Raw genomic sequence first — 14,824 nt, forward strand, 5'->3', positions numbered from 1 at the left:
CTGGGGACTAGAAATCAGAAAAGGCTTTGTGTCAGAAGTTAGACCTTAAATATGGCAGTATATAGCTCTGTTTATTGTTAGTCTGGAGAACAGATATTTAATAAATGAAATTCTATATGATGAACTAGAGAAAAAGTCATGAGAAACATGGAATTAAGCCTTTCTGTGAGCACATGCTTCAAGTTCTTCTCTAGGGTTAATTAAGGTAAGGCTAAGGCAACTAGGTTGTGAACTAGCCCTGCAGCCAGAAAGATCTGAGTTCAAATTTGATCTCAAACACTCACCAAACTCTGAACCAGTCCCATAGCTTCTTAGCCTCAGCTTTCTCACCTATAAAATGAGAATAATAGCACCTACCTCTCAGAGTTGTTATGAGGTTAAAATGAGATAATAAGGCTTTGCAAATGCCATATAAACTGTATAAAATGCTAGATAGCACCATATAAATGCTAGCTATTATTAAAGTACTACATATAAACACCACTGGCTAAGGCTCTTCATATTTAATAGGGAAGTTTGAAAAATATCATGCAACATGACAAGTCTTTTCCTTTTTTATAATTTTTTTTTCAAATCTAAGCCAACTAGAAGATCTCAAAGTGATTTTGATGCCTCCTAGATGAATGAATGTGCAAAACAGAACAGACTTCCATGAATGGTGTTCAGGGCTCCATGAAAATAGGATACAGTCAACTTCCATGGTATATGGAACATAACCTAAGTTTGATGTGCTCCCTTATATTTCAAAAGATGACATGAATTAGTTTGTACCTTGCCTGATGATCTCCTAAAATTCAGTACCTCTTAGCAAGCCTACACAAAACACTGTAATGCCAGTCAATGTCCTTTCTATCCTTGGGTTAGTCAGTTACCATGGTCCCACCTGGGCTCTGAGTAGTTCTTTGTAACACCATCTTGGTTACTTTCTAGGTGGGATTCCCTCCAGGAGTGGTGAACATAGTTCCAGGCTATGGACCGACAGCAGGAGCAGCTATTTCTTCACATCCTAAGATCGACAAAATAGCCTTCACTGGATCAACAGAGGTATGCTTTCCCTGCCTCCAAATACTGGTGTTTGTCAAAAATGTAATAAAGAAGGATCTGTATGTTCTAAACGATTGGGAGGCTAGATTATTTTCTATGTTAGTGTGAAGATGTTTTAGTAGTTTAAAAGTTCCTGATGTGTCTCCAAGCTAAGTATAAATCTAAAATATATTGTTCATTAAAAAATATTCTAATATAGTTCAGCCAAGGAACTTCTTCTTCCTTTTTATTTCAATGGCGGTGGCATGGTACAGGAGAAAGGATGCTGGATTTTGAATGAAGGGACCTGAATTTGAATTCCAGCTCTGCCATTCACTAGCTTTTTGATGTTGGTCAAGTTATTTGATCTCTCTGGGCCTCAGTTACCTCATGAAGGTAAAGCTAGGTGACATCAAAGGGTCCTTTCCAACTCTAACCCTATAATCCTGTGATTTTCCAGCCTGGATAAGACAGTAGTATTACGTCTTCTATCATAGAAATGGAAATGTGCATTTTTAGGTCCTATTTTTATCTAGCCTTATTTCTACCACTTCACAAAAGCTTCAACAGTCCTTCAGTTTCTTCTTTTTTTCCAGATTTTTTTTTTTGCTTAGGTGGATTTGTTTATAAATGCTTTAATTTACTTGTTTATTTCAAAGCTGCAAAATCACTTCAATTTCTATTTCTAATAATCATCTATCTAGGGCAAACATTTAATAGTTAAATTCAACAAGCAATTAACATTAAGCACATACTATGTGTAGGACGTTGTGCTAGGAGTGGAGATGGGGGATGGACTTGTAATTTCACTGGAAGAGGGAACTCCCATGTGAGGGGATTCCCTCTGTCAATGTAGGGCAGCACAGGTTCTTCAGCTGTATGGCCTTCATTGCTCAGGGCACTGAGAGGTTAAGTGATTTGCCCTAAGTCAAATAGCCAATATATGTCAGAGGTGAGCTTTGAACACAGGTCTTTCTGGCTTTTAAGCCAATTCTCTATCTATTATGCCACACTGTCTCTTACAGGACTGGAGTTACAAAGACAAAATATGAAAAATATTCCCTACTTTCTAATAGCTTGCATTATATCCAGGGATTACAAGTACACACATAAGTAAATACAAGAAAACTTGAGAGCAGAGAGATTAGCTTGCAGGATGAGGAGAATCTTGTGGAGGAGGTAATACCTGAGCCAAGTCCTGAAGGAAGAGAGAGAGATTCCAACAGGTGGAGGCAAGAAACAAAGACATTCCATGACTGGAGGACAGCTTATACAAAAGCATGAGGGTGGGAGACGGGATGCCAAGTTTGAGGAACAGTGAGGAGGCCATTTTGGCTAGAATGCATGAAGGAGAGTAGTATGAAAGAAGTTGAGAAAATCAGGCTGGTGCTAGGTTGGAAAGGGCTTTAAATATGATTCCACTCTGAATATTCTTCATCTTCTCTGAGAGAAAGAGGAGTATCCAAATGGTTATGAAGGGAGAGACATGCCTGTTTTTATACAACATGCTAGCTGGTAATGATGATGATGATATGCAAATGTACTTTTACTATTTAGTATTTTAAGTTTAAAGGATGAGTTTGGTGATCCATTGAATTGTTTTATCTCTAGAAGCAAGCTTTGGTTTCTCTGGTTTGTTTCTTCTAAGATGTCATCCTAAGTGTGTTCCACTATAAGAATGTACTTAACACCACCCATAAATAATTCACTTATGTAAGCCCTGTTTTTCTTTGGCTGTTCTCCTTAGGTAGAAACATCCTCACCTGAGAACTATTCCAGATCTCATTTGGGCCATGATCCATGGGCATGCTGGTGTTTCAAATGCAGTTATACTGCTCCCAATCACGATACTAAACTTTTCTTCTTAACAAAGACAAATGTAAACATGACCCAGTTTTGTGCAAACCTACAACCTCATATTTTATTTAAGTTTTATGCCTTTCTACGGAAGAAATTGGTTGGGTTAATTGACCTCTTCTGTTTAGGAGATCACACCTTACTGCTAAGTGTTATATAACTTGGCAAGCATTTCCTTAGAATGACCTCTTCTAACATTAAGACTAGTGATTAAGATAATCAGCAAACAAGTATTTATCAAATACCTCTTGTGTGCCTGGTGCTGGGAATACAAATGCAAAAAACCAAACAATCTCTATTCTCAAGGATTTTATTTCTTTTCTGAGAGAATAAGATAACCAGTTCCTCTATTCCTAGTTGTTTAGTCTGTATTTTCTATTTAACATGGCAGATTGGAAACCCCTTTTCTTGAAAATATGCTTAAATATAAACAGGATATGAGAGTTGAATAATCTGTCATTTGTCTTAGACAGGCTTATTGCATGGTTTTTGCCTTTTTTTAAAAAAAACACAACTTATTCTACATTTTTTTCTCTTGTTTTTGTGTTCAGATGCCTTCATCATTCACAAATACAACTGTTCCCTCACTTGGTATTCTGTGATTTACTTGTTTCTCTTCAGGCTTTGGGTATTATTTAGTCTAAATTTTAGCTGCCATTATTAACTAGCCCGCTATGATAATCCTTTCAGGCACAAATACACAAAACCATCTTTTTGCATATGTGAAGACAGGAGACTGCCTGCATGGGTGGTTCTTTTTAGTGCAATCTTTGTATCTGTCAAGGTGAGATTCTCTTCAGCACCCTGCCACCAGCTTGTCTGAAATTCCCACCTCAGACTCAGTGAATCTCAGTTTAAAGAGCCTTTAAAGGTCATCTAATCTAACCCAGTCCTGGAAAAAAAAAACCTCCTCTATAATACATCTTAACAAGTAGCCATCTAGCATTTACCTGTAGACCTCCCATAAAGGGAACCTCTACCTTGGAGGCAGGTCTTTTAAACTTTGGATAGCTCCAATGATAGAAATATCTTCCTTATAACAAGCTTAAATTTGCCTCTCTACAACTTCCACTATTCCACTAAGGTCTCAGTTCTGATCTCTGGGGTCAAGCAGAGTATGTCTACTCATTTTTCATAAGATAGCCCTTCAAAACTATGACATTCCATTTTTATTATTTATGTTCACTTGTTTTTGATTCTTTGTGATCCCATTTTCTTGGCAAAGATACTGGAGTGGTTTTCCATTTCCTTCTCCAGCTCATTTTACAGATGAGGAAATTGAGGCAAACAGAGATTAAGTGACTTGCCTAGAGTCACATAGCTAGTAAGCCTATGAGGCCTGATTTGAACTGAGGAAGGTGAGTCTTCTGACTCCAGACTTAGCACTCTATCCACTGCATCACCTAAGCTGCCTTACTCATTCCATTATGTTAAAGCATTACTTCCTAATAGCTTCGTTTTTAATGTAGAAGTAAGAGGACGGAAACATTAGTTCTGATGAACACTTTAGTGAACAGAGAACACGGTCCTGAGGGAAGAGGATAGATAAGACAGGTAAGTTTAATGCAGGGGTCAGGGATAGGTGTTTGAAAAGGAACCTCAACCTTGGGACAATGATGAATCCCAGACTGGCATCAGGGAAGCATGAGTACATAGTATTTATTGTTACGATTTTGAGATTTGTCTTCATCTGGATGTGTTCTAGTTTGTGTAGTAGATCTTTTCTAAAATACAGTGCTCCAAACAGAACACAGCACTACAGATGTGCTCTGACCAGGGCAGAGTATAGTTAGGCTATAATAATAACTAATATATAGAGCTGTAAAATTGGCAGTGGGCTTTACACATACTATCTTATTTGATCTTCACAAGAACTCTGTGAGGTCACTGCTACTACCATCCCCATTTTACACATGAGAAAACAGACTGCTAGGTGTTAAGGGACTTATCCAGGGTCACACAGCTAGTACATTTCTGAGGCAAGATTTGAATTCAGATCTTCCTGACTAATTCAATTTCTATACCCACTTCACTCACTAATTGCAGCCTACAATTGCATTAGCTTTGGGGGGCTACCATATCACTTGGTTAACTCATGTTCCTCTATTAGAACCTCTCATGTCCTCCATTACTCTCTGGTAATGCTGAAAGCGGTCTAAACTTTTCCTTTTCACTTTCAGGTTGGAAAGCTCATCAAAGAAGCTGCTTCTAAAAGTAATCTAAAAAGAGTAACTTTAGAGCTTGGAGGGAAAAATCCATGTATTGTTTGTGCTGATGCTGATTGTGAGTATCTTTTGGACTACAAAGTCTTTGAGCTTTTCCCAATGGTATTTTTCTTCTCTCTTAAGGAAGGATAGTTTTTTTTTTCCTTGCACCTGTTAGGTCAGATCTGAGTTACAATAGCCCTTTAGATCTATTAGGTGAATGAGAGTCAAACTGTGTATCACTATCATGATAGTGATAACTCATTTATACAGCACTTTATAGTTTATATAGAGCCTCTTCCTGATCCCTAACAAGCCAGTAAAGTTATTAGAGCAAGTAATGCAGATGAGGAAACAGGTGAGAGTGTCTTGCCTGTGGTCGAATAGCTACTTACACGTATGAAGCAGGATTTGAACCAAGGTCAGCATCCTTTACTTTGTCCTGTTGTCACTTCCATCATAGAGATCTGTTTACCAGGCACCACACCCTGTTGGCAGCAACTAAACAACATATCAGTGTGGGAGTCAAAAAGGGAAAATAGAAAGGCACCATGGATCTTTTACAATTTTTTGTAAGGTCAACATAGTTTCCTTTGCCTTCATCCTATGGTTTTGGGAGAACAGGAAGGCCATCAGCCTCCCAGAACCTACTCCCTGTGTTCACTGATGCCAGAAATTACTTTACTAGGGGATAAAAGCTTTCATTCCCTGATTAGAGATAAGGTTTGAAATGCAAATACCCTTGGGAGAGTTATCATACTGACTTCTGACTCAGGGTTGTGTAACTGGCTGGTATCAGATCCTTTTCAGAGAGTAGATTTTGGTAGAAGGAAAGACACTTGGTAGGTAAGGGGAAGGAGGCACCACAGGAGATAGGAGAGGGTGCAGAAGGGTGAAACTGGGAGGAGTGGAGATAAATTTTGCTTGGAGTCAGCCCTGCGACCGTTGCTGATGTTTCTATATACACCCAGGGCAGCCCTCAACTTTCTTTCATTTACCTGTAGCTCAAAAATTGGAGTATAGAAGTGAAAGTCAACAAGAGTCTGACGTCAGGGTCATAAGTCTCAGCTTTTCCTTTTTCTACTAAACTTAACATACAGGGCTTCTCCTCCCCCCCCCTTTGCCCCCCCCCACACACTGATGGGGGAGGGGAAAGCAGTCATAAACATGCCGGCTGTCTGTGAAATTCCATATAATTAATTCTTGACATAATTGGAATCTGAGGCATGATATAACCTAAAAAAAAATACCAGAGTAGACTTAACCCCCTCTTCTCCTCCATCCCCTACCCCAGCTTCTCTCAAAAGCAGGAATTCATTGCATTAGAAGGAGGGCATTTCAATTTGGCTTAGGGGCCTGCAGAAGAGTGCTGTTTCCATGTTCAGAGGCTCCTAAATGCAGTTCTGGAGCTGTGCTGCTCCATGAAAACTTTCTGAGCTTCATTTTTCAAATTAGAGAGGGCTAACTCTGTACTTCTGACTAGAGAGGAAGTAAGTCCTCAGAACATCTGGTCCCATTTCTCCATTGAGAAACCAGGAAATTATCTGTGCCACTTTCTTTGGCATTTTACCATTGAAGACTTTGCTAAGCAAAGTAATTGTGTTTTAAAACAAAGATTAAGGGAAACATTTATTTAAATGGTTTTTAGCTACATTAGAAGTATTGGATTGCATACAAATAATACACCAGTTTTCATTATTATCTCCTAAAGCAAGTCCTCTAGAGATCTCTCCTATGTAGTTCAATATAACAAACATTAATGAAGGGTCTGATGTAAAGAGAGCAGCTTTCTGTCTTTTAATTGCAATGCTTCGATAAGATGTGGCCTCCCCTATCATGGGGCTTACAGTTGAGGCAACAGTTTGCTGCAGTGGTTGGTCCTAGTTCATTGGATCACAGATTCTCCCTCCTTCTCCCTCTCCCTTCTTCTCTCTCTCTCTCTCTCTCATATTATTTTTCTGGGCTTTTTTTTTTTTAGTGGATTTGGCAGTAGAGTGTGCCCACCAGGGAGTGTTCTTTAACCAAGGCCAGTGCTGCACAGCTGCTTCCCGAGTGTTTGTGGAAGAACAGGTCTACCTTGAATTTGTCAAGCGGAGCGTAGAGTATGCCAAGAAGAGACTCGTTGGAGACCCATTTGATGTCCAGACTGAACAAGGGCCGCAGGTACTCTTACGTGTCTCTTCTCATGGATGAGGGCGACTCAAAACTCAAGAGTTTGTGACAATGAGGCTCTGATTTTTACCAAGAATCCAGCCACCTACATTGTCTACACCAGAAATTTTTAACTGAAGGGTCATGAACATGATTTAAAAAAAAAATAACGTATGCTTATAACTGTACTTCAATATACTTGGTTTCCTTTGTAACCCAGTGCATTTCATTTAATGCATTTAAAACCATTATCCTAATAAGAGATCCGTCAACCTTGCCAGTCCGCACAAGTGGTCTGTTGCACAAAAACAGATGAAGAATCCTTGGCCTACAATTGGGTTTTGAGAATAGTTTCACTTACAAGTGTAGATGGAAGGGAGATCCTCCCAGTGTCCTTGTGTTGCTTGACTGCTAACTTCTCCAAAACCTCTCCTTTTTGAGACTCTTTCTGTTTTCCAGATTACATATGGGGGAACACCTCGACTAGGTGTTCCTCTGTCTTTAAAAGGTCTGGTAGTCCTTTTTTTTTTTTTTTGAAAGAGGAGTTTGCGTCTTCTTGCTTAGACCTTCAGCAGGAGGTAGCAGCAGCCAGTTCAGGACAGGGAGCGTCACCAGGGAGCAGAAAGTAATTTGAGCCGTGATGAATTGTCAGGGTGCACAGTGAATATGTGAAACCATAAGTGAAGCGTCTGAAGGCTTTCCCATTGTTCTGAACGTTCCCTGATGAGCAGGAGGACTCATTAGTGAGCACGTCTCTGAAGGCTTTATTTACAGGGTGAGAAGAGGAGATGACTAACTACTAGGTTTAATAAGCTCTTCTGCGGTCTGTATCCCGTCTCACCTTCTTGCTGTTATAAAGCAGAGTAGACGGATAAATATTTAAGAGATACCAGACCGGCCATTCCATGCATTATTGAGATGGAGCTGACCTTACCAACAACAGCCTGATTTGTCTTCTGTTTAGCCTCTCGCTACTAACCAGCTGGGGAGTGACAAATGTTTATTAGAAGCAGGCCACGTCCAAACAAAAATGAGGATTCACCAGCCTACAAACAGTTCTGTGGAACTTCTCTGACAAAAAAATTTAAAAGTCCAAGGATCAGAATCTCGTAAGTGATCTCTCAAGTCCAAGACTGAGATAATAAGAGAAAATGAGCACTTTACAAACGTTCTCTCTTTGATCCTCACAACAACCCTGTAAGGTTGGTGCTGTCATTGTTCCCATGTTACAGCTGTGGAAACTGGAGCAGATAGAGGTTAAGTGGTTAGCCCACAGTCACATAGCTACTAAGGGTGTCTGAGGTAGGATTTGAACTCAGGTCTTCAAGACTTCACGTCCAGTATTCTATCTTCTGTGCCATCTAGCTGCCTACGAGAATAATATCTATTCTCAGAATCTCAAAATTGAAAGAAACCATGTAGGCCTAAGCAAAAATCCTTTCTACAAGATCCCCAAAAAGGGATCATCCAATCCTTATTTGAAGACTAGAAGTGAGGGAATTAAAGCAGCCCATTCCTCTTTCAAATAGCTCTATCATTCAGTCAACAAACTTCTTTAAACACCTGCTATGTGCCAGGCACTGTACTAAGTACTGGGGATACCAAGCTAAAAATAATTTCATTTCTGCCCTCAAGGAGCCTGGATTCTGTTGGGAGGAACAGTGTGTGCACATAGAGGTATAATTAAAAAAAAAAAAAAGGTACCAGGTGATTTGAAGGAGAAGACACCAGCAGCTGAGATTAGGAAAGGCTTTGTGTAGCCTATGTTTGAGATGAGTCTTAAAAGAAGTTAAGGATTCTCAGGGGCATTGGGAAGGAGGAAAGGCATTTCAGGCACTGGGGACAACTAGTGCAAAGGCATGAAGATGAGAAATAAGGTACTATATTTAATAGCCTAATTATAAGATCAAAGAAACTCAGAATTAGAAGGAACCTCAGAGGCCAGCTAGCGCAATATGCGCACCTGAATAAGACCTCTCTGGGGTAAAACTGAAGACTAACAAGTCCTTATCCCATCTCTGCTTGAAGAATTTCAATGGGGAAGAATCCACTACTTCTTGAGGCAGTTCATTCCACTTTGCGATAGCTCAAATGACTAGGAAGTTTTCCTTTACATCCAGCCTAAATTTGGTTCTGTGTAACTTCTACCCCCCTGTCACTGGTTTTGCTCTGTGACCAAGTGGAGTAAATCTAATCCCTTTTCCATATGCTGTTGTTGTTGAGTTGTTTTAGTTGCGTCTGGTTCTTTGTGACCCAATTTAGGGTTTTCTTGGCAAAGATACTGGAGTGGTTTGCTATTTCCTTCTCCAGCTCATTTTACAGTTGAGGAAACTGAGGCAAACAGAGTTAAATGACCTGCCCAGGATCCCACAGCTAGTAAGTGTCTGAGGCCAGATTTGAATTCTGGAAGATGTCTTTCCTGACTCCAGGCCCAGCACCCTATCCACTGCGCCACCTAGCTGCTCTTTTCCCACATGACAGCCCTTCAAATACTTTGAGACAATTAATAAGCCCCTTAAGTCTTTTTTCTTTCAGGCTAAATGTTCAATTCAATTATGTTCAAAATTTATTAAGCATCTACTACATACAAGGGTTGCTTTGTGTTCTAATGAAACAAAATAGTACCTGCCCTCAAGGGGCTTATCTTCTATTGGGGATACATCTATATAAGAACATAAAGTACTTGTAAAATATTTTCTAAGAGGTAGATCAAAAAAAGTCTCATTTTGAAGGAAGGTATTCTTTGAGGTGGAAGTGAAAAGCAGTATATTCCAGAGGTGGAGGACCACTTTTGCAAAGCAGGAGATAGCGAGTATCCAGCAGACCTGTTTGATGGGGATGCAGAATCTGTGAGGGAGAGGAATGAGAAATAAGATTGAAAAGGTAGATGGGAGCCAACTTATAAGGAGGCTGGGGGCTTTGTAATTTATGTCAGTGGCAATAGGGAGTTACTGAAATTTTGGAGGTAGGTAGGTGATATGGTCAGATCTGTGTTTTAGGAATACCCATTTGGAAGCAGTGTGAAGGCTTGTTTGGAGAGGGAAGAGACTGGAGTTAGGGAAACCGATAATGAGGCAGGCGAGATGTGATGAGAGTTTGAAATATAGTGGTGTCAAGGGAGATGCATTCAAGAGACATTGCCACAAGATTTGACGACTGGTTGGATATATGAGGGGAGCAAGAGTGAGGATGAAACTGAGGTCAGGAACTCAGGCAACAAAAAATATGGCAGTGCTCTTGACAGAAATGGGGAAGTTTATGTTTGGATGGAAAGATAACATATTTTGTAGGTCTATTATTTTATAATCCAATGATCTATCGTGTGAATTTTGTGTCCCCTTCAGTGCCTAACCCAATGCTCAGTAAATACTAGATATTTAGAAAATGTTTGTTGAATGAATAAACGAAGGCCTATTAGTCATTTTGAGCAGTTCCACAGACATAGTTCGTCAGGCTAAGGAGATGGAAAGGAAGCCTTTGAAAAGAGGAATATTGTGATTTGTTTCTGCTCTCAGCTTCAGTCCCTTTCCCCTAGGCTAAAAAGGTGGTGGCATTATTACTAGATACCTCTTGTGGACCAGGGCCACTATGTACAGCTACATGCACAGTCACCCCCAGTTGCTTCCATGAGGAGGCCCCTATGAAGCACAGCTGTTAGTAAACCATAGGCCATCAAATGAGTTGTAGGAGCTTAATTTCCAAATGAGATGGAAACATAACCATGAGAGATTATTGAATAAACCACCACATTAAGGATAATCAAGCTTCCTGCAGAAAGATGTGAACTGATCCCTTGTGCTAAGGAAAGTCTTATACCTGATTATGATTTAAAATTCTTTCTCTCCAACATATTTGGTCTTTTAGTGTGAGGAAGATGACAGAAATCCTTGGACTAATTGTGTCTTTTGGAAGAACAGAGCCAAAAAAGTTGGTATTGATTTCATGAGCCCTTCTGATGGTGTTGCTGAACTCAGTTTTTCAAAGTTCACTTAAATAGTCCAACCCAAGAATATTATTCTAGGAGACTGTTGGATTTTTCCCTCATGTGTCTTTTCATCTATGGTAATGAGATTTTGCTTTGCAAAAAGTTCCAGCTGTCTAAATATTCCAGACTCAGTAATGTAAAGAAGCTAACCGATCTTGTCTGGTGTCCACCAGAGGCAGAGCACTCACTCAGATGCTTAAAAATTATTCAACTTTATTTGGCAACTAAGCAACAAGGCAGATAAACAGTATGCAAGCCACCTGGCCTGTCTGGGATCCAGCATCCTCCCCATCTTGAGCTGATAGGAGCCTTTTCATCTAATACCTTGGGGTCTCATATTTTTGTTACCACCTCCTGCACCATTTAGCTTAAGTTGAAATTTAACAGAGAGCTCTCTGACTTAAAACAATAGGCTCATCCACTACCACCAGGAGACTTTATTTTTGGTGTGTAGGATGTCCATTAAGAAGAAAACTATCTGAAAAGCAGATGGATTTTACTGCGATGAATTAGGTAGACAGTCAACAATAACACACACCACTTTATTTTTTTTAAACTATGTGCTAGTTTCTGGGGGAAATAAACTATTAAATAAGACAAGGTTCTTGCCTTCATGAGATTCACCAGCTAGTAAGGAAAGACCAAAATACAAACATAACTATCATACAAAATTATATATGCAATAAATGCATATGAAAAGTGTAAGCCAAGTACTGTGAATCATGGGGAGGATGGCAGGAGGGGGTGGGGAAGGATCCAGAACATAGGGATGAGGAAAGGCAAGGGATCCAAATGGAGGATTGTATATCATTCCTGGCATAGAGAAGATCTTTAGCAAAGGCAAGGGATGCTGAAAATATTGGTGGGGCTTGGGACAGAGTAATCAAATTGACTGTAGCATGGCCTTAGATTCAGATGAGGCTGAACTTATAAAATAGTGCCAGATTGTGAGGGCTCTGAAGATATCACTTACACTTAGCAAAAACTAATTTTTGGTAATGTCATCAATAACCTTTGGAAACCACTGATCTTGAAGAGAAGCCAGTGGAAAATAACAACAGTTAACATTTTTAAAAAGCACTATGAATGGCAGAATATGCTGCATGAATTATTTGATTTGATCATCACAACAACTTTGTAAAAGGAGTGGTCCAATTATAGTCCTCATTTCACAGACGAGGAGACTGAGGCATAAGGGATTAAGTGATTTGCCAAAGGCTACATGGGCTATTATGTAGAGAGCAGAGATTCAATCTGTCTCCTGACTCCAAATCTAATCTCTTTTGTTTAAAACATGAATCATACTTATTTTGTCCAGAGACTGGGGCTGGAATGCAAATAGAGAACCTATTCAACTAGAGATTAATATTGAATCTGTTTTTAATGAGGCGATTTATGAAGACTGGGGGCTTTGGGCATATGCCCCCAATTATTGACTCACATGCTCTCCTGTGGCAGAAAGAAACAAATGCAGATAGGCTATTGGGTTTGCTTTTTATTTTTCATTTTTAACATATTTTAAGTAAAACTCATTACTCTGTCTAAAATCATAAAGTATCAGTACCAACAAATACATCCTAAAGCTGTGTCCACAAAGCCAAAGTGAAGAGGAAAACTGAGACCATTTTCAACAAAATTCAAAGCAGGTCTTTGATCAATGACCATCCAAAAGCCGGATAATTCAATTGCAAATTCACCAGACTGATTATAAGATTGCTCCCATCTCTATTTCAGTTTTTCCACATGTACAAGAATTGTAAATGAATGAACTGCATTTATTAAGTGTTTACTATGTGCCAGACACTATGCTAAGTGATGGGATACAAATGCAAAGCCAAATATTCTCTTTCAGCAGCTGGCTTACTTTCTAGTGGGGGTAGGGGATGGGGGTGGGCAAGGAAGGTTTTGGGAAATCACAAGGACTGGATAGTGACTGGAGCCACAGTGCCACTGATCGTCCCAGCTTTTCCAGAAGCACTGGTAGAAGTGTATGATTATTATTTTCGCCTCTTTAGGTGGAAAGTGGAACCCAGGAATAATAAGAACTATTGTAATCATATTTTTTCCACTGAAAGTAGAAAGTGAAGTGAAGTAGGAGGATAGAAGTTTGAATGGGATTTGAAATATGGTCTGAATTTGTGATATTATATAAATCAGTATTATTTATTCTATCCACACATGTATAGTATATGTCTATATAATACATCTACATGTGGTTGGTTGTTGTCCACGCTTGAAGAGGACCAAAACAACATCACTATATTGGGTCAAGGTACAGCATATCCAACAGTGCCATGATGGCATGCATACTTTCACAGGTTCTGGAACATGGAAGAGGCTCTCTAGCTTTCCCAGTCACCAGGCAGTGAAGCAGGGCTGTGTGCTTGCTCCCATGCTTTTTAACAGGATGTTTTCTGCAATGGTGCATCAAAGTCAGCCACTACACTGATGGTGAATTATTTAACTTGAAAAGATTACAAGCCAGGACCAAAATGGAGGGAGAGTTGGTGTGTGACTTTTTGTTCACTGATGATTGTGCACTCAGTGAAGCCTCTGAGGCTGAGATGCAACAGAGTATGGATTGATTCTCTGCCACTTGTGCTAATTTTGGCCTGAAAGTCAACACCAAGAAAACAGAGGTTCTTCATCACCCAGCCTGCACCTTCCATATGTAGAACCATCAGTTACAGAAAACAGAGAAATTTTGAATGCTGTGAATAAGTTCATTTACCTTGGCAATGTACTTTAAGGCATGTACATATGGACAATGAGGTTGACATTGCCAGGGCTAGCTCAGTGTTTGGGAGGCTCCAAAGGAAAGCGTGGGAGAGAAGAGGTATTTGACTGCCTACCAAACTGAAGGTCTACAGAGCTGTTGTGCTGACCTCATTGTTGTCTGCCTATGAAACGTGGAAAGTATACCAGCACCATGTCAGGAAACTGAATCAATTCCATTTGAACTGTCTTAGGAAGATTCTGAAGATCCTCTGGGAAGGTAAGGTACCAGACACTGAGGTTCTTTCTTGAGCTAAACTGCCAAGCATTTAAACTCGACTGCAGACAGTGCAACTTCAACGGGCTGAACATATTGTTCAAATGCCAAATGTGCATTTGCCTAAAAACTGTTTTTCAGAGAACTCACACAAGGCAAGGGCTCGCATGGAGGTCAGAAGAAGTGATACAAGTACACTCTCAAGGTCTCTCTGAAGAACTTTGTAATCAATCATTAAGGCATGGGAGACACTGGCACAGGATTGCCCAGCATGGTGTGCCCACATCAAATAAGGCACTGTGCTCTATAAGCAAAGCAGAATTGCAGTAGCTCAAAAGAAATATGAGATGCATAAATTTAGAGACATCTCCACTCCAAATGTTCATATGGACGATTTGTGCCTGGCCTGTGGTAGAGCCTTTCAAGCATGTATTGGTCTGATCAGCCACAGTCACCCACTGTGCCCTTGATTCTGACATAGTGATGTCATTTTGGTCCGCTCGGCACAAAGGAAAACAACCAACTATGTGTCTCTCTCTCTCTCCCTCTTTCTCTCTCTCTTCATACACACACACACACACACACACACACACACACACACACACACACACA

The 14,824-nt window shown here is 40.0% G+C and overlaps 1 protein-coding gene and 1 long non-coding RNA gene across 2 annotated transcripts in view; one reads left to right on the forward strand and one right to left on the reverse strand.

Annotated features, from left to right (window-relative positions):
- Positions 1-14,824, forward strand: part of ALDH1A3 (aldehyde dehydrogenase 1 family member A3) — a 50,770-nt gene that overhangs the window by 24,729 nt on the left and 11,217 nt on the right. The window contains exons 7-9 of the mRNA XM_027851449.1: positions 931-1,044; positions 5,061-5,163; positions 7,063-7,247. Coding sequence (XP_027707250.1) covers positions 931-1,044; positions 5,061-5,163; positions 7,063-7,247 — 402 coding nt within the window. The remainder of the gene's footprint in view (positions 1-930; positions 1,045-5,060; positions 5,164-7,062; positions 7,248-14,824) is intronic.
- LOC114035368 overlaps positions 1-14,824 on the reverse strand; it is a 37,725-nt gene that overhangs the window by 8,072 nt on the left and 14,829 nt on the right. Inside the window, exon 2 of the long non-coding RNA XR_003568213.1 lies at positions 5,480-5,585. This is a non-coding gene — a long non-coding RNA (uncharacterized LOC114035368). The remainder of the gene's footprint in view (positions 1-5,479; positions 5,586-14,824) is intronic.

The sequence above is a fragment of the Vombatus ursinus genome, unplaced genomic scaffold (assembly GCF_900497805.2).
Source record: "Vombatus ursinus unplaced genomic scaffold, bare-nosed wombat genome assembly UNPS02009205.1, whole genome shotgun sequence".
Classification (NCBI taxonomy): domain Eukaryota; kingdom Metazoa; phylum Chordata; class Mammalia; order Diprotodontia; family Vombatidae; genus Vombatus; species Vombatus ursinus.